Source organism: Rhagoletis zephyria, unplaced genomic scaffold, assembly GCF_001687245.7.
Source record: "Rhagoletis zephyria isolate East Lansing unplaced genomic scaffold, Rhagoletis_zephyria_1.1 Rzeph_scaffold_01000, whole genome shotgun sequence".
Lineage (NCBI taxonomy): Eukaryota > Metazoa > Arthropoda > Insecta > Diptera > Tephritidae > Rhagoletis > Rhagoletis zephyria.
The window spans coordinates 5-19,643 of record NW_016158084.1 but is presented as its reverse complement, the minus strand read 5'-3'; the positions used below and the strand labels follow the sequence as shown (position 1 = coordinate 19,643).

At 36.6% G+C, this 19,639-nt stretch overlaps 3 protein-coding genes across 5 annotated transcripts; all 3 read right to left on the bottom strand.

The window, feature by feature from the left end:
- Window positions 1-308: 308 nt before the first annotated feature.
- LOC108362388 (uncharacterized) lies at window positions 309-2,562 on the bottom strand. Its single transcript, XM_017615324.1, has 2 exons — window positions 2,089-2,562; window positions 309-2,005 (listed from the first exon to the last, which is right to left on the bottom strand). Exons 1-2 carry the CDS (start codon window positions 2,227-2,229, stop codon window positions 1,526-1,528), a joined length of 621 nt encoding a protein of 206 aa, XP_017470813.1. The 5' UTR covers window positions 2,230-2,562; the 3' UTR covers window positions 309-1,525.
- Window positions 2,563-2,584: 22 nt separating this feature from the next.
- Usp39 (ubiquitin specific protease 39) lies at window positions 2,585-4,674 on the bottom strand. 3 transcript variants are annotated; one of them, XM_017615322.1, is made up of 4 exons: window positions 4,584-4,674; window positions 4,430-4,513; window positions 3,115-4,270; window positions 2,585-3,055 (listed from the first exon to the last, which is right to left on the bottom strand). In XM_017615322.1, the coding sequence occupies exons 1-4, from the start codon at window positions 4,594-4,596 to the stop codon at window positions 2,809-2,811; spliced, it is 1,500 nt and encodes a 499-aa protein (XP_017470811.1). In that variant the 5' UTR covers window positions 4,597-4,674; the 3' UTR covers window positions 2,585-2,808. The 3 variants fall into 3 exon arrangements, with proteins under 3 accessions (XP_017470811.1, XP_017470812.1, XP_017470810.1); XM_017615323.1 differs by having other exon boundaries at window positions 4,574-4,618; XM_017615321.1 differs by having other exon boundaries at window positions 4,430-4,661.
- Window positions 4,675-7,453: 2,779 nt separating this feature from the next.
- Window positions 7,454-18,226, bottom strand: LOC108362386 (zinc finger CCCH domain-containing protein 13-like; the record flags this gene model as incomplete). Its single annotated transcript, XM_017615320.1, has 3 exons — window positions 7,454-9,623; window positions 9,706-10,322; window positions 17,847-18,226. Coding segments are annotated over 3 exons (2,982 nt in total), but the record flags the coding sequence as incomplete, so codon positions are not given.
- Between the last annotated feature and the right edge of the window lie 1,413 nt (window positions 18,227-19,639).

Here is a 19,639-nt window from a genome sequence, read left to right as displayed (position 1 = left end):
AACTACTTTATAGACTACTGGATGAGACGGAAGATGAAGGTGGAGGAGAGACCAAAACTGAAGATAAAGACAGTGATGGCAGTAGTGACAATTTACTATTGAAGACTTGGAAAGAGGATATGTCCATACATGTACTAAAGGTATCGCCCACATTATTTAGCACACTACTAGACGAATTGGATGACAATGCGCTATTATTACCCGAATTGTATCGTTACACCCATGACCATTTTCAGCTGAGTTACATATTTTATAAAGATTAAAGAAAGAGTAATGGAGCGAGGTTAAATGACGATGGACTGGCTTAATTATTTGCTTACAACTCTTTGTTATGGGTTTATTTGGAATGTATACATTTCTACGTATGTACATATGTATGTACATACATATATTCACAATTTTCATGTTTATTTATAACCATAAACTTGCAATGCGCTTATTTTTTCTATGATTGTAATCAACAATTAAATAGTATGATTTGTCTCTAATTTTAAATCGGAGTAGACTCAGAATGGTATACATACTACATAAGTTTAATTGCAGAAATAAGTAAATTCTCATATATGTACATATGTTTGTAAATGTACGTATTTAGTGTATAATTATGCTTGCAATTTAATTATAATCTGAAATACTAAGTATTGTAGTCAAATAAAATGTGTTCATATCGCTTCGAAATCTTAACATTTACAGAATGTCAATAAAAATTGGTGGACGAAAAGAATTAAACTAGACAAGAAAAGATAATATAGTGTTTTTTTTGGTCCTCGATATTTATGCTTACGTTTCCTATTCAGCTTTATCAGCGCCTCTAAGGGGTCGCCTACTCCGTACTTACACGTGTTAATGACATATCTATAGAAATTGTGAAAAAATGTGAACTTACTTTTTTTAAGTGAAGTAATTTGATCGAAACAAAGTAATTTATGCTCTAATGTGAATATAGTATTACAGGCATGTATGCAAAGTATTGTTGTAGATCCTTTGAAATAGAGTTTGTAAATCGATTTGAAATCGTAAGACTTGCAGAAGATACCTGATAGTTAACTAAAAAAAAAAAAAACGTTGTCTAGTAATGAGAATTCCAAATATTATTTTTGTTTTAGATTTGTTAGACGTACTACAAAAACAATCATTTCTATATGTTTTGGTAGAAAGCAGGAGGCGAGATTGAATATTTCTTAAGGCTTAGAGGCCTCATCTTTGGGATTTTTCATTCTCAGTATTTGCTGTTTACGTATGTGCTTTATTAGACGTCTTATTAAATCAACAAATCATGCTGAACTAACTCTTAATAGTAACGTATGGTATGTGTTTCAATTTTCATAATAAATTTAAATTAAATCTGTAGAATACTGGGTTCATTTAATTAACGAACTTAATTCAGTTGATTCATGAATTTAAATTTTTTTATAATAATTACTTTATAACACTTATTACATTTTAGGAGTATTATTTATTTAACAAGTAATTCTTAGAAATCAGTAACCTACTAATCTCACATTTTGTCACTGCCTTCTCCACTTTACTTTGCCATACGTCGCATTTGCTTTGTTTGTTCTGACATTGAAATTTCTGCATTATCGGCCTTATTAATTAATGCATCTAATTCGTCTAAATGTGAGGTCATCTTTTTCTGCATATCTATTTTGGCTTCCCTAATTCGTTCTGTCGGTATAATGGGCTTTATGTCTCCTGCATCTTCCCCTTGTTTCATATCATCAAGATCTTGTGAAGCACTATTTATGTCCGAGACAATCTTTCCATTATTATGACCACTAACCGAGCTACCAGTTGCGGTGGTGTTGCGTCGACTGGCTGTCGCCGAGGTAGAAGGTGTACCATCTGCTAAATCTACTGAACCTCGACTGAATATATTCGACAGGCTGCCACAAGCTGTCTGTTTGAATCGATTTAATTTTTGTTGCGTAGATGAAAGTATCGTATTCAATTCATCTAAACGACCACCTACATTTTGCATTTGATCCTCCTGTTGTTCTAGAAGCTGAACATAAAAGAACAGATTGCATATAATAATTTGATTACCAGTATACACGAATATAAATATGTAGGTTATTGTGTCATTACCGCAGCCTCGGCGGCGTCTTTTTCCTCCTGCTCAAGTCTCAAGCGCTCTGTGCGCGCCTTCTCGAACTCCTCCTCATTGGGCTTCTCTATGCCTAACAATTCCGCTCTCATACATTCATATTCGTATGTCCCTTCAGCCATACTCAATTTAAAGTTGTAAGCACTTTTGAATCGGATTAAGCGAAATATTCACGCTACGGGATAACTAATGCCTGAGTTACACCTTTTTTTTTTATCAATTGAATCGATATTCTATTTGTTGCTACATGCCCTAGCACACATAGCAGCAGTGAACAAGGTAAACAGTGTAGGAAGAAGAGAACATTTGAATATGTCACTACGTCACTTAACTGGTAATAGATGTAGGGGACTAGCGCATGCGCAGAACATATTGATATTTGAAAATTTGGAGGACACTTGTTTATTTTTTAGGAATACACATTTTAGTAGTTTCATTTAGGCGTTTTAATTGGACTTCTAAAATAATGCCAATTTTACAGTGAATTAGGTGGACCGCCTCCGTAGGTGGAAACACACTTAGATACGGATTATGCTGTCTATTGTGGGAACTAGTAAATACAAAATGTAATTAAGGGAAACATTTCTTCAAAATTTTGCATTTTTTAATTGCAAATTAAATTTTCTTAAAATACAAATTTAATTTATTATAAACTTATCTATGTAAGTAGAGCTTCACTTAAATGCACAATCGATATTTTATCATTCATTATTACGCTCATAGATTTGTATGTACGATTCTGTGAGTGTAATCATCTGTGGTAAAATTTCAGTTACATGCAAATCCTGCATTTCGTACCATTGGCCGTTGGCTTTATGCAAAATATGTGCACGATAAGTGCCTTTTTTCGGTTCACCATCATGCACTATGTTCGCCACTAAATTGTATTTGGTATTTTTGAGCTGTTCGAGGTTCTTCATAGACAAAATTTCTCCAAAATCCACGTTCCTGTGAGAAAAAAATCGTTTTTAAAAATATTTAGTCATACAAAATTTTCCATCACTTACTTAATGGGGAAATTAACAATTGTCGGATTCTTCTCCAGAAAGAATGTGTTCTTTGTGAAACGCTTGATATACAGTATAATATACTGTGGCAGCCGCGTGATTTCGAAACGCTTCAGAAAATTATCTTTATACGTATTGTATTCCTTCTCGGTGGTGCCATTGAATTTCGCTAGCAGCTGATAAAGATTTACTTGCGGAATAATATTCTCGCGAAATTCGTCGGTGAACAAAGGCGGTGGTGGAAGGTCGCAAGTGAGATATAAAAAGTTAGACTCCTCGCATTTTTCCTGATACTCCTCTGTGGCAAGCAGTAGCGATTTTTGTGTATCATCGAGTTCCACCGGCGGAATTTTGCGTGTATAAATTTTCATTTCCCCCAAAAAGATTTTATAAATGATGGACGAATCTGGCATTTTGTTGCCCTTCATTGCGCGATGCAGTGTGTGTAAGAACCAAGATAGAAAATCGATGGGATCTCCTTGTTCGGTTATTTGAAAGCGCTTTTTAGACCATAGTACCACGGCCTGTAACATTTCGTGCGGAGATACGTGCGCCTTGAAATTCCGTGGATTCCACATTTTCCTCATTAGTTCACCGAAACGCTGTACAAGATTGAAGATAGAATCACCTGGCGGTCTCTTGATTTTCGCATAACTTTGCTCACGCAGGAAGTAATTCCGCAATGGGCCGACATGTGACAGTGCGTGCAGGACCACATTGCAGTAGTCGTTAGCTTTTATGTTGTTGAGACCCACAACACCGGGCAGATAAAGTGTGCCATCTACTGTGCGTGAATATTTAGGCTCCGAACGATCCAGTTGTCGTATATCTTTGGGCTCAAATGTGGGATTCAGCACATACTTGATATCGTCTAGCGACGAGTCGATAATTTCGTAATTATCAGGCAGGCAGTAGAAACGCAACGTTTGTAGATTGAGAAAAACATGGTGGGCCTCGGATACGGAATGCGTGTAAGCATGAGTATTGGTGCCCCGGCCTTGAAAATATTTACCGCAAACTAGACACGCGTAAACATTTATGCGAGTCAGTGAAATGGAGCAGAGTTTTTCGAAATCAAAATCCAGTAAATGGCGATTGATTGTGTCCAAATATGGACAAACGCGGTACTTTGGATTAAAGGCGGACGGCTCTAGTTCTGAAAAATTAAGTATTACCAATGATGGGACAATCCAAATTGTAATAAAAAATGTCTCACCATATTCATCGAGCTCCTCCTTCATNGGCTCTAGTTCTGAAAAATTAAGTATTACCAATGATGGGACAATCCAAATAATTGTAATAAAAAATATCTCACCATATTCATCGAGCTCCTCCTTCATTTTACCGTTTGATGTTGATTTGAACTCTAATTTAGGCCTTTTCGCCGGAGGCCTGATACCTAAGGGAATTTTTGAATTCATTTAAGTGAAAATAATTTGTTAAAATACTTATTTTTTACTAGTATTTACTATTTGTTGACATTTTAAGAATTGCACCGCGGTAAATTCACAAGCTGCAGAGAAAAAGAATTTCTGTCAGCTGGGCGCAGCGCTGGATTGTCAAAAATCAGTGTTGAATTTTTCGGAAAATTCCCTCATATCGGTGACGAGGTATTTTATTTTCTGTTTAATTTTTGTAATGTTGTAAGAGATATAGTAGTATTAAAAAACAAATCCGAATCGATTTTTTACCTGATATACTAAATTTAGGCTAAACAAAAATTTTAACTAATGATTTTATGCCAAACTAATCTTCCTTCAACAATCTGGCAACATTCCACTTTCGTTATGGGCGCATGACACGGTGTATTCTATCATTCTTGGGCGCATGATAAAAATGAAAAAGTGATGATTGAATAATGCCGCGAAAATAATAAAGGACTTGAATCAAGAAGGAACTCGCGGTGCTAGAAGCGCTCAGGTAATTTCATATTCATCATCATAAGACAGATGGTGTGTGTGTTGACCTATACTGTTTTTGGTCATCGAGCCCATGTAGACAACTCAGGAAAGAACATAACCTAAAAAAATAAAATCTTGCTATCCTCAGAAATCAACAGTACCTTATATTCTTTTTACATAAGAGTTTACTGTATTTAGATAAAAATGAACGTATATTTAATTAAAGCTTTTCATTCGATATGTCTAACATTATATATCTTAACAGAACAACAAATCATCTGGGAACAATGGAAGTGCGTATCGGATAAAGAGCTACAATTACAACAATACCTAATAATTGTTTACGAATCATGAGTATCCTGGGATATATGTAAATCCATCGTTGTCAGATTTTTGTGAAATCTACGGAAATGATAGTACTGAGTCGGAATTGCTACGAACCTACGCATTCAAAGTATATGCCGCGTTCATAGCAATTGGGATTCAGTGATAGAATTTTCGTAGATTTCACGAAAAATTGAACTACGATGGATTCGGTGATAGCCCTAAAAAATTAGAAAAGGAAAGTGCTTTATCAATCAAAGAAATGAGGGAAGATCCAATTGTATGGGATCCTTCTGACCACATTAATTGCTTTTGAAAGCGCCATGGAAGCAGGTACTCAGTTGGAGCGATTGGATACGATTTAGCAGCAGCATCTTTGACGTTGCCAGTAATTTGTTGACATATTTCAATTTACCTGATTTACATGATTCAAGTACTTGAAAGCAATTCTTGCTCATTCTCTTTTGTGTTTTTTATTTGCTTTTACACGTTTCAATTCTGTTGAATTCAAGTCTTTGGTTCTTTAAATGGGAAGCAACGAAAATGCCAAAAGCAAAGCAAGAAAGTTGAAACGACTTGACGGTACAGACGCATGTGTACTCGTCCCTTTTCTTCTCACCCCCTCCCACATGCGAGCAGAATTGAATTCAATACTTGAACTGTGTAAAAGCAGTCTAACTTTGCTTGTTCTAACATTTTAAATATCATAAAAGAAGACGTATGGCATCGCTATGCCCGGATAAAGTGCTACCAATAATTCAGAAAATATTTTTCAAATGTGGCACTAGAAATTCAGCAACGTTTTTGATTGATCCGCTAATGCGTTAAGAAAAAATTATGAAAATAAATAACACATTTGGTAACAAAGCATCTTTTATGTTTACTTTATTATTTTTTTAATATATAACGTCTGGCAACACTGTTCCGGATAAAATACTACCAACAACTATACATGTAAATTTTTGCGGGCGTCAGCTTACTGCACAATCATGCGCGCCTGGTGAATTCGGGGATTTTATCGCCACTGTCTTTGCTGGGCTGGCGGCCCTTGCTGTGCGATTATGAGCGCCTGGTGGAAATCGGGATTTTGCAGGGTCGGCACACATATTTCTGGGCGGCACCTTGCTATGCGATTATGCGCGCCTGGTAGAAATCGGGATTTTGCAGCGTTGGCAGACATTTTTCTGGGCGGCACCTTGCTATGCGATTATGCGCGCCTGGTAGAAATCGGGGATTTTAAAATTTAGTCAAGTCGCAAACAATACGGATATTCCGTTTTTGCGTACATACCTTTAGGCGCTTGGTTTGCCAGTTACTACCTTCCTCCGCAAGTAAAATAAAAGCGCGAAAACAATCGATTAGATATATATATCAACTAGATTGCTTTATTGAAATTTTCAAGTTTTCATTTCAACATAAAAAAGTCGCATGTTCTATCAGCGTTGTAATATAACATTTCTCCTTTCAAATAAGTAACAATCAATCAACTGATGGAAATTGTAGAAGAGTAAAAATTTCAGTTAAGTACATAAGTATATGTATGATTAAAATTTTAAACGCTAAGTGGAAACGTACTACATCGATACATACATATGTACATAATAAGTAAATATTTATAGACAAACAAACATACATAATATATAGTCGAACGCGTGCATGCTTGACATAATTTGTGTTTATGATTTTTTCTTCAAATTTCATTGAGTTTTTTCCCATTATTTAATTTAACTAGTTCGATCGTATAAAAAGGCACATTCTTGGTAGACAATTTTTTGACTAAAGTTACTAAGGCATACATATCCCAGTAGTGAGAAAAAGGCATTTCGAAAGCTTAAATATTCTGTGGTACATATGTATGTACTATTTACATACAAAAATATTGAGCATTTTATGTTTTTCGTTTAACGACTGGAATGTGTCGGCTTCCAATAAAATGAGTACATGACTTGGTTAAAAATAGTTAATAAATTTCCATTAATTTTACATATCCATACATATTTGTTAAAAAAAAAATCATACAGTGAGTAGATACATGTAAATGTAAATAGAATATTAGATTTTCAGAACACATACGTATGTATTCACCTCTTTGCATTTAAACTAAATTNAGATACATGTAAATGTAAATAGAATATTAGATTTTCAGAACACATACGTACGTATTCACCTCTTTGCATTTAAACTAAATTTGTTTTTCTCTGCATTGATCAAATCTTAGCTTAATATTAGTTTTTATTAGTAATATTACAGCAAAAACACTGCTCCTGCTTTCAAATCAATTCCCATATCCGCTCTTTACTTAGTACGGGTTAACGGCCGCCAGACCAACGCGTCCACCGGCACGCGCAAATACCGGCTCCGCATAGCTGTGACGATAGCCTTTGGTCAAATTGGAGATACCCTTCGGATTGGGTATTGGAGCACCGGTGGTGGGTGGTGGCGGCGTGGGCGTAGGGTAGTAGTCCGCGTGCTTATCAGCTTGTCGGCGATTGGCTCGATGCTCAGGCGGTCCTGTGCGCACATCTGGTGAATATTCGTGACGCACCGGCTCTCGATGGCGTTCGCGTTCGTCGCGTGTTGGCGGCGTATCGCGTGAGTGATCACGCATGACGCGCTTTTCATACCGATAAGCTTCCCGGTAGGGGTCGCGCGCATCTGTCAAGTCGGTAGAGCGCTCACGCATCGCTCGATGTGGATCGGTGCGTTTAGCCGGCATTTCACGCATTGGACGCACATCTGGCGCGTATTCTTGATACTGCCGTTCGCGGCCACGTTCGCGCACATGATGTTCACGTGGCGGTAACATTTCACGCGCCGGCATACCATTTTCTTCCCACAATTGCCCGCGTGAGCGAGAGCGCGAACGGCTAGCGACTGGTGGTGGCGAATTGTCGAGGAGCTCTTCATCACTCCAATCGGCATATGGGCGTCCGCTGTCAGAAGGTTCGACCAAGCCGCGGCGTCGTGGTCGATAGTCGGTGACGTCCTTCTCATCGTTTAGGTTATACCGACTGCCGGTGCGTTCCATAGCGCGAAATTTGTCCTTGGCATCTTTGAAGCGATCCTTGGATGTGACATCAGATCTGCTAGTCGAGTGCGCATACTCTGTTGGATGGCCATCATCCTCGCCGCGCTTTGTATACGATTTGCTACGCTGTGCGCTGAGCTTAGGGTGAAGCTCTTCTTTAGGTGGCGCAACCGCGGTAGGCTCCAGTGCACCATCGAATGCCTTGTAACGCATTGCCGATGACTTCATCATCTTCTCCATGCTCTGTATGTAGGGTAGACTTTCAGGTTCGCGATATGGATTACGCTCATTGCTGCGTGAGTATTGCTTACGATCGTGCGCGTGGTCGCGCTCTTGCTCCCGCTCACGAACGCGTTCCCTTTCGCGCAGGCGCTCTGGTTCCCGCTCTCGCTCACCCATGCGTGCGGTGTGGTCATGACTGGTGCGTTCCGGTGAATGTGTGCTACGATGTACGGCAGCGTACTTGTTATGGCCTGTGGACTGTTCAAACGGCAGATCGGCTGGATCAACATAGCGATGACGCCCACCATAGCGTTGCGCCTCCTCGGCCGCATACGATTTTGACTGTTTCTTTGCTGTGTATTCAATGAATTTCTGCTTATCCGTAAGATTCTCTTTGCGATAGCTAGACGTCGGGTGCACCGCTATGTGTTCACTAGGTGGGTCTGAGTCTTCAAAGCGATCAGGCTCATCCAGCGTGTGTTTAGCAAAGCGTTTCTCCGGAGATTCACGTTCCAGTGAAAGCTTCTTATTTAGTAAGCGATTGATTTCGTTGTATTTGTCGGTGTCGCGCAGCTTTGCGTGTTCGCGCTCGCGGTCGCGTTCCCTAAGGCCGCTGCCGCTGCCGCCTCCACCACCACCACCACCATCAGCGCGGCGATGATAGTCGTGCTTTGTCTCGGCTTGCATTATGCGATTGAATTTTGCATCGTAATCGGCTGGACGCATAATAATCGGTTTAATTTCGTCTTCGCGTGACCAACTCGTCGTCGAAGGAGTTTTGGAGCGTGTGTCGCGCTCATGTGTGGACGCTGGGGTTTTCTCGCGTTCTCGTGCGTTGCTCACTGCGCTCTGGCGAGGTGTGTAGGGTTTAGCCGGCAAATCACGTAAGTAACTGTCTTCGGGTGGCTGAACGGCGCTCTTGCGGTTCAACTGTGGATGATGCGGTATAATGGGCGGCGAACGCTCCATTGCGATTTGTGACGGCTTTAGCGCGATTACCGAGTTGTCCGCTTCGTTAGACCATTGTTCATCGTCTGGAAAGATGAAAGGTAATAATAACATATTTGTATTATTTTTTGCAACAAAATTTTAATTAAATTTGCCTCAGCTACTCACCGCTTGAGCTATTCAGATCCTGACGCTCCGGGCTCGGTGCCAAATCCGAACCAATGCCCGATGAACCGCGCGACGATACCTGCTTGCCACTGGCAGGCACTGCCGTCTCATTGGGTGGGGCGCCACCAACGATCAACGCATTTCGGCAGCGACGCAGCTCGATTGCCGTTAAGTTGCCCTTGGACCGATGTACGGTGTCATAGTCGCGCGGTGGCAGTAACAAAGGCGGACCATTGCCATTCAACTTGGCACGCAGCTCCGCAGCCAACGAATCGAACAACTCATTGGTGGGCTGTGGCAGTGGCAGCGGTTTTGTGGTCGCTGTGACGGGTGGCGAACGTGAAACAGGCGAACCGCCGCTATGTTCCTCGCTACACTCGGATTCGCGTGTGCTGTTGCCGGTGTCGCTGCCCAACGATGAGCTGAAGCGTTTGGGCGACGATTCGTGGCGACGATGATGCTGTTGCTGCTTTTGTTGGTGTTGTGATTGAGACTGTTGTGACAAATAGTGTTGCTTCGGCATACTGTTATGTTCGTTGTTGTGGCCATTGCTGGCCATATGGGACGTAGATTTGTTGCCGCCGCCGGACGTGGGCAATGGCGGCAGGATACCCAAACTGAAAAAAAAACAAAGGGAAAGACAAATGCGAATAAGTGGATGAGAAAATAGTTCTAAAAAAATTACATAGTATTTTTTACGAAAATAGGTGATCAAAAATCTATGTAAGTACAAGTATGTAAGTAAGTGTGTTCGCACGTACATTGCCTACACGTCAACAGGTAGGCGTGTGGCAAGCGTTATAAAAGTTGCATTGCAAGTTATGCCTTCTAGACACAAGCACAGTTGAAATGGTTAACCGCCAGCTAGTGCACTTCCGTCAGCTGAAATTTATGCGCGACTCCAAGCGTCCACACTTGCCAAAGGGCGCCATAAACTAAACTTGACAAGCGCATGCACACAAACACATACAAACACATACATATAAGTATGTAGGTAATCTAGTTTATATATACATTAGGGTTGGACATTTTTTCATTGCAAAAAGTTTTCAACTGAGGAAATTCAAACTCTAAAATAAGGAATAATGAGCAGTTAAGCTCCTAATTGACCGCAATTAGCGAAACAATACCACAAATGCTATTTAATTGCATATATGTACATAATTTGAGCCAGATTCCCCAAAACAAACCTGTTAAGTTTATTCAGTTAGCTGAGCATTGTACATGCATGGAGAAAATGAAATGCGAAGAAATGCAGTGCGGGCCACTTGAATAGCGCCTCCTTTTTATGCTCAGTAGTGACAGTTTTCCTTTTGTTTTTTTAATATTAATTATATATTTTTTTTATAAAAATTTATCATTACCAAATTTATATTAATCCCAAAAATTTTAATTAAAATTTCCAACTAACAAGTAATTTTTAAGCAAAAAACAAAATCGACTTCAATTCTCATATAAAAATTTAAGATTATCATTAATTTCTTCATGATCCAATGGTCGGATTTAAATCAAATTAGTATGGGACCACCTGTGAGGTAACACCTTTCCTCTAAAAAAGAATTATAGAAATAAACAAAAAAAATATATATATTCCGACGAACTGATAACCTTTTCCTTTTTGTGAAGTCGATTAAAAATAAAGAAACCTGGAGAACGAAATTTTACTAACACGTTTAGTTTTATTATAATAAAGCACACATTCCAAGTTTCTAAAAAACGCGTTAATTTTTGAGATTTTTTTCCGAAGGCGTTGCCCGTTTTCTTCCATGCAAAGTATATTCGCCTATTTTTTTACATGGAAGAAGCAGAAGGAAAATTTTCAATACGGAGTATCAAAATGGGACCCTACTACTCAAGTGGCCGACACCGTAAATTTTTTTTGAGGTTTTGGTTATTATTTTACATTGTTACATAATAAAAAAAGTTCAGACCGAAATATCAAAAATGGTCGATTTGACATGGATTGACCAAATTGTTACCGATTTATCGCTATTGGAAAATGGAACCCCTAAAAATAACAAATACAGTTGGAAAATTGTTTCTATCTAAATTGGGTTACGTGGCACTTTAGTTATTCTTAGCTTTACCATTTATGTATTTAAATGGGTGGGATTAATAATTTATGCAACCGTAAATTCTAACTCCAAATATAAATTTCATCCTAATGTAATCAATTTCTTTGTTTGTTGCTTTCTTAATGTACATATATCGAATGTCTACTAGCAACTTGTAATGCCATGAAAATGCTAAATCTAATGCTGAGCAGCAACATGTTGCTCGCACACCAAATTATTTATGCAAATGCGAATTCGTGGCGACAGTAAACTAGCTTTGCTAAACCTTATCTGTTCCAAACATAGTTTTAGGTATAAAGCAACAAAAAATTACAGCGTACCAAAATAGCACAACGCCCCCACTGGCCCGCAGCAATAACTGCATATGCAGCAGGCTCAGTCAGTGTTGAATTCAGAATGTTTTTTTTTTTTTTGTGGCTTGTTTATCGAAGTAACGATGGTTGGGGGTAGGTAAAGATGCGCTGTCTGTCGCATTGAATTGCGGATTAAGGTTAAGCGTTTTTTATTGCACACTTTGTTTTATTAAATATATATATATATATTTTTGGTTAAATTTATAAATTTTTTATTGAATTTACTTACACGACAACTGCCTGCTGCACCTTAAAACAAATCAACGCCAAAACGATTACATCATTTACTCATTTATGGCAATACAAATACATACATACATATGTACATGTGTGTATGTATGTATGTTTGTTTGTTTATATGAATATATAAAGGTATGTTCTTTTGTGTGGTCCTACCAGTCAGTTGGCTTATTTTGTTGTCATACCTAGTCGTAGTCGTCGTTGACTTGGCCTGATCTGGTTTGGTTTTATTTGATTTTCTGCTGTCTTCATGTCTGTCTGCTTGTTGGCGTTCGAGTTGACATTTTCAAGATGCCAAATGTGCTGGCGAACTGGTAAGACGCCAACGTAAGCGACATGGATTGAATTTCAAATCGTGAAATATTTTTCTTTTGCATTAAAGAATTTTTGTGCCGAATCAGTGAATAATTTGTGGGTAGTTTTTGCAATAATTTTTACATAAATCTATTTTTCACATAAATTGTAAATATTTAGGAGGTGTGGAAAGAATTTATAGCAACTTTTTTTTTTTAATATACAAACATACATACATATGTATGCATTTACCACCTTTTGAGCGCATAAAAATACATTTTACATATTTTTAATTTTTACTTCTTTTTTCTTTTTAGCTGTTTTACAGGGTCTTAAAATAACGGGTGATTTTTTTGAGGTTAGGATTTTCATGCATTAGTATTTGACAGATCACGTGGGATTTCAGACATGGTGTCAAAGAGAAAGATGCTCAGTATGCTTTGAAATTTCATCATGAATAGACTTACTAACGAGCAACGCTTGCAAATCATTGAATTTTATTACCAAAATCAGTGTTCGGTTCGAAATGTGTTTCGCGCTTTACGTCCGATTTATGGTCTACATAATCGACCAAGTGAGCAAACAATTAATGCGATTGTGACCAAGTTTCGCACTCAGTTTACTTTATTGGACATTAAACCAACCACACGAATGCGTACAGTGCGTACAGAAGAGAATATTGCGTCTGTTTCTGAGAGTGTTGCTGAAGACCGTGAAATGTCGATTCGTCGCCGTTCGCAGCAATTGGGTTTGTGTTATTCGACCACATGGAAGATTTTACGCAAAGATCTTGGTGTAAAACCGTATAAAATACAGCTCGTGCAAGAACTGAAGCCGAACGATCTGCCACAACGTCGAATTTTCAGTGAATGGGCCCTAGAAAAGTTGGCAGAAAATCCGCTTTTTTATCGACAAATTTTGTTCAGCGATGAGGCTCATTTCTGGTTGAATGGCTTCGTAAATAAGCAAAATTGCCGCATTTGGAGTGAAGAGCAACCAGAAGCCGTTCAAGAACTGCCCATGCATCCCGAAAAATGCACTGTTTGGTGTGGTTTGTACGCTGGTGGAATCATTGGACCGTATTTTTTCAAAGATGCTGTTGGACGCAACGTTACGGTGAATGGCGATCGCTATCGTTCGATGCTAACAAACTTTTTGTTGCCAAAAATGGAAGAACTGAACTTGGTTGACATGTGGTTTCAACAAGATGGCGCTACATGCCACACAGCTCGCGATTCTATGGCCATTTTGAGGGAAAACTTCGGAGAACAATTCATCTCAAGAAATGGACCGGTAAGTTGGCCACCAAGATCATGCGATTTGACGCCTTTAGACTATTTTTTGTGGGGCTACGTCAAGTCTAAAGTCTACAGAAATAAGCCAGCAACTATTCCAGCTTTGGAAGACAACATTTCCGAAGAAATTCGGGCTATTCCGGCCGAAATGCTCGAAAAAGTTGCCCAAAATTTGACTTTCCGAATGGACCACCTAAGACGCAGCCGCGGTCAACATTTAAATGAAATTATCTTCAAAAAGTAAATGTTTTTATGCGTTTTTTTTAAAAAAAAAGTTATCAAGCTCTTAAAAAATCACCCGTTAGTATGTGTTTTGTTGGGAAACGATTGTTCTTAAGTAAGAAGATGAATAAAGCTAAATGGCTAATAAACTTACTCTACTACTACTCGAGGGATTATATCTATGGGTTCGAAGTTAACCCTTTCAATCCCAATTTAAGTTGGTTGGGGTTAAAACTTTTTTGACGGCATAGTATTGTTGGCTAATCCTTAAATATAAGCTGGTATTTTAGTATAAAAAAATTTGCGGAGTGTCGAGAATAGATTGCCGAATTCCGTTACGGAAAATTTTATGCCAAATATGCACATCGCACTGGTAAGCCACTCTCTGGAAAAGTCGATGAAATAATACAAATGGCTGAGCAAGACCGGCATGCAAGCTGTCAGAAGAAAGCGGAGGCTACTCAAAGAGATGGTGCTAAGCATTTTCTGCCATATGTATAAAGCATGCAGGAAATGTCAGCAAAAAAATAGCAAATCAACCACTTGAAACTTGCACTTTATTACACAAAAATTTTGGTGATTTTTTTTATAAATTTTACTTTTGCATTTTTTCGTTTTAGTTGTTTTCAACTAGTTTTTATTATGTAACATTTATAACCAGCAACGGCAGAATCGATTTTCTTTAAAACGATCATTCACTGCAATTCGCACAAAAAGTTGAATATAAACAAATAAAAACTCAAAGATCGGGTTCAACCACTCTCTTATAAATTTAAGCTTTCATTAAAAATTAAATATTTTTCGATTGAAAAATGAAGGATCTAGACTACAGAAAATGGTAAAAACTTTTGCAAATAAATTATCGAGTATTGTTCTTGGAAGTCTTCTAAAGAGAAACCGAGTTTTCCAATCGAAACATATTCAAGAATTCGATACCATTTCTTCGAATACGTGTTTTTCCCCATATAAAAATACATGGCAGTTATAAATATCTTTTTTTTATACAAAAAAATACGGATATTCTTTTTCCCTTTGGGAAAATCCTATGGGATGAGAGCTTAACATTTTAAATTTTTTCTTACCGCATGCATTTTTGGGCCACCCTAATGTACGTACATGATTAAAATTGATTTTCCATAATTTTTTTTCACAGCATATACCCAAAGATCCCTGCTGGCGTTTCAATAAACTTTTCATTGCGTTATCGCTGCTTTTATATATGTATATATTTTCCAATTTAAGCTTTTAACTTTTTAAAATACTGTAAAATTATAGAATTTGGCGGCTTTAACCAGGTTGCAATAATAGTAACTGTGCCATATTTTGGACTACGGAAACCAAAGACGTATGTATGTTTTTCCTGAAAACATACTCCTCAAAAGTCACTAATTTTTAAACATCTTCCACCAGGTGACGGCCGGCAATTTTAATATTTTCCCCTAACTTAGTGAATTAGTATTGCACATGCATATATGTACATATATATTTCTTGGCAGTCCAAATTCTCTACACATTGCTGATTGTTAGCGTATTAATAAGGAATTTCGCACATTTCAAAATCTGCGCTATAGGCTTATATGAAACTTCAAAAGCAAAAAAAGGTTCAATGCCGACGTCGCTAGTGTCAGGTGTTAGTGTGTCAACGGGCGCCAAATTATGTTAGAGTAATTTTATTTTCACCAAAGACAGCATTTGCGCCCACTTAGCAATTGATAGCAGGTAGAAATCAAAGGAGAAAGCGCCGCGCTTCCACATACTACATTCATATGCACATAAAGCCAAACTAAAGACTTGAAGACTTGACAGTTGCTAAAGGAAAAATAAGAATACATTTTAGACATGCGTCAACGCGAAATGGGAATTTGACTAGCAGAATAAAAACTATTTATATTCATGTGTATACATGTAAGAAACCACATGCATATATGTATACAGTGGCGGCAGAAATAATAGACTCGCCTTACTTTGAAGAGTCTTGGCTATTATTCCATGGTTTATTTTATGTTTAATAATTGTTTATAAAAGCCTGGGTAGTTATACAACAAACACCATATAAATTTCCTTTTCAAATTTTTACAAAAAAAAATTACATATAAAAATTCGACAAATCTTTACCAATATTTTAAACTTTTTATTCAGAATTTTTAGACAAATTTGCAGTTTTTTCAGAATTTTTAGAAAAATTTATGCAGTTTTGTAGCCCATTCAATTTTAGCATAATAAAGTGTAAGTTTTAAGTGGCTAGAAACGACGTTTTTTGAATTTTTTTTTGTATTTTTGTATTTTTCTTTAAATTCTGGATAAAAAGTTTGAAAACTTGGTGAAAATTTGTCCAATTTATATAATTTTTGTAGCTTTTATAAAAAAAAATATTAAACATAAAATAAACTAAATATGTAAACATAGCCAAAATTCTTAAAAAGTACGACGAGTCTATTATTTCTGCCGCCAGTGTACGTACTACCCAAAAATATTGTGCACAACGTAAAAAAGGCTAGAAAATATTGCACTTGAGTTTGCCATTTTCACCCTGATTAACCATTCAGAGAAAGTCGACAGCTGACAACTGGCATTCGTGCTTCCCATTTCCATTTTCCATTTTGATGGGCTCTGAAATTCCCAAGAAATTTCTGGCAACGGTGCTGGCGGCTACATTTTCATTTTTACAATTATTGCCACAATTAATTAATGACTGTGTCATATAAGCCCATTATAAACTAATGGAGTAACTGTGCATATTTGCAGCGAAACAAAAATAATAAAAACAAAGCAAAGCAAAAAAAACGCGCATTGCGCGCGAGACGTGTCACAAAAATCTTTGCCGTTGCTGTTGCCACTGCCAACCTCGCAGCCGCATGTCACATGCAACCAGGCGACAATTGAGGAAGAATCGTAAAAGGAGTTAGGTGGTTGCATCACGAGTAGCGGATTTGCCTACTTTGCTGCCATATAGGCTGGCAAGGCGAGCTGCCAACGTTGTGTTGTGGCACTTAAGTGCAATCAATGCGCATCATTTTAAAATTCATTGAATTTTTTTTTAAAATAAATTTTTACATACGTAGATATATTTTGTGTTTTATTTTCCACGTTTCCAAGTTTTTATTATAGCTGCAACTATTTCCGTGTAATGATTATTGCTGCCAGCAAGAAAATCTTCACTTGAAATTTCTATGCATATCATTAAATGCACGTGTGTGTGTTTTACCGCACCAAAAGTAAAGAAAACAAAACTATTTGTTGTTGCGTTTATTGCAAATATACATAGTGCGAACTTGCGCGTTTTCTAATAAAAGTAAAAACAAAAAAAAAATATTTCTTGCTATTGACTTCCTTGCATGCTTCTGTGATGCTGCCGTTCAACAAATTATTTCCTCAATTTTGGAAAACTAATAGCAGACGAAACAATCGCATAAAATGGTGTATGCTACTCATTTAAATTTTACACCTTTTGATATTCGTCAATCGACGAAAATTTCTGCAAAGATTTCTATTACTTTCACTTGCAACTTATATTTTGATATTACATTTTGCAAGACATTTAAAAACGGAAGACTTAAGACACAAACTTGTATATACTTATGTACATACATATGCACTTATATGAATGAAAGTTGAGTGAAACTTACAACGAATAAATTATAAATAAAAATTTGCCTACTCACCGTGTTTCCAATTCCTCAAAGCGTTTTTGATTTTCTGGGCGATTGATTAATATTTGCAGCTGTTGATGCAACGCTTCAGCTGTGGACTCGGAATCGCAACGGTAGGCGTGTACGTGCAATGGACATTTTGTTGCCGGATTATATAGCAACAAAACGCATGCAACGATGTCATCTGTTTGCACGGAGCTGGTTATGGCACTGTGTGGTATAAAATGTTTCGAAGAGCCCTGTGTGGCAGTGGAATCAAATTGAAAATATTGCAAAGATATTAGAAATAAATTAGTGAGGAGTAAACTAAAATTAAATTGAAAAACTAATGCCCGGTTGTACCAACCAATTTTAAATTTATCAGCAACAAAATTACCGAACAAAATGGTGTAATTTTATATTTTAACAGTTAAATAAATTTTAAAACTGATTGGCAAAACTGGGATAGATAAAAGAATTAAAAAAATAAAATGAAACAAAAAGAAACAAATCGAAATGAAACGGAATTAAATGATACGAAACGGAAGAAACCAAAAAACAGTAAAATTAAAAAATTTGAAGTGAAATTAATTGAGGGATTAAGAGACGGGATATAAGAATTTAATAATAATAACCAAAAAAATATTCCGAAATGAAATGAAACGACGTTAATTTAAATGAAACGAAATGGAATGAAGCAAAAAGGACTAAAGCGAAATGTGAGGAAATGAAATTAATTGTGGGTGTCATAACTAGTCATATTATCACAATGTAATAGATTTTATAAAAATTTAAAATATTTTTAAGTGATTCACAAAAACCAAAAACTATTTTAAGCGTTTTAAATTTATGAAAATATGACGTTTATGACACCTTGTGAATTCAAAACGAGAGAAGTAATTTTTTACATATGTAAATATATTAAAAGCTGCTGGGTGCTTTACAATGGAGTTTCACACGTATGGCATGTAAAATTTTATTTATTTATTTAAACTCATTTACTCATTCCCAATACAAAAACAGAGGTACTGTTTTTCCATCGGCATTATGTTATTTTAAAACTTCCGCCAAAATATTTCAGAAAAATTTTAATATTTACGTGGGCTAGGCTGATTTCAAAATACCTAAAGATTCATTTTTATTTTTTATAAATAAAATTGGTTTTAAAAAATATTTTTCCAAAAAATTATCTCAGATGATAGAACAGTTTAAGCTTAAAAGGTCTTAATATTTAAATATTGCGCAAAACTCAGAGCAACCATTGTGATTTCTTTCAATTTTGTTTTGGCATATTTTCAAAAACTATTTTTTTTTTATCAAAAAGTTTGTATGTGAAAAAATTACAAAAAATTTGTATGTGAAAAATTTTTCAAGAACAAAAATGTTTTAAATATCTCGTTTTATAGAGAATTTTGATGTGTGTATGTATGATTTTTTTTTTGATTTTTTCCTCGTCCCGTTCTCGAGATATTTGGAAAACTATTAAATCGATTTGTTTTTGTTTTTGTGTTGGAAAGTTTTTAAAGATGTATAAGGCAAGCTCAAATTTCATGAAGTGTGAACCCCGTCCACATTGGTATGGAATGCCCCATATACATATGTTTGTTCCAACTAAATGCTAACCTTATATACATACATAAACACATACTATATTTAAATTTTTTTAATGTTTATATATTTTTTTTAATTTTTCTATTTCAAAAAAATAAACAAAGTAATAATGATTCTCCTCTCTTTTTATTTTCCATCACCAACTCAAACTTATTTATTAATTTCTATAAAAAAAAAAATCTTCCTTTCATATTATTGTATGCTCCATCGACTCA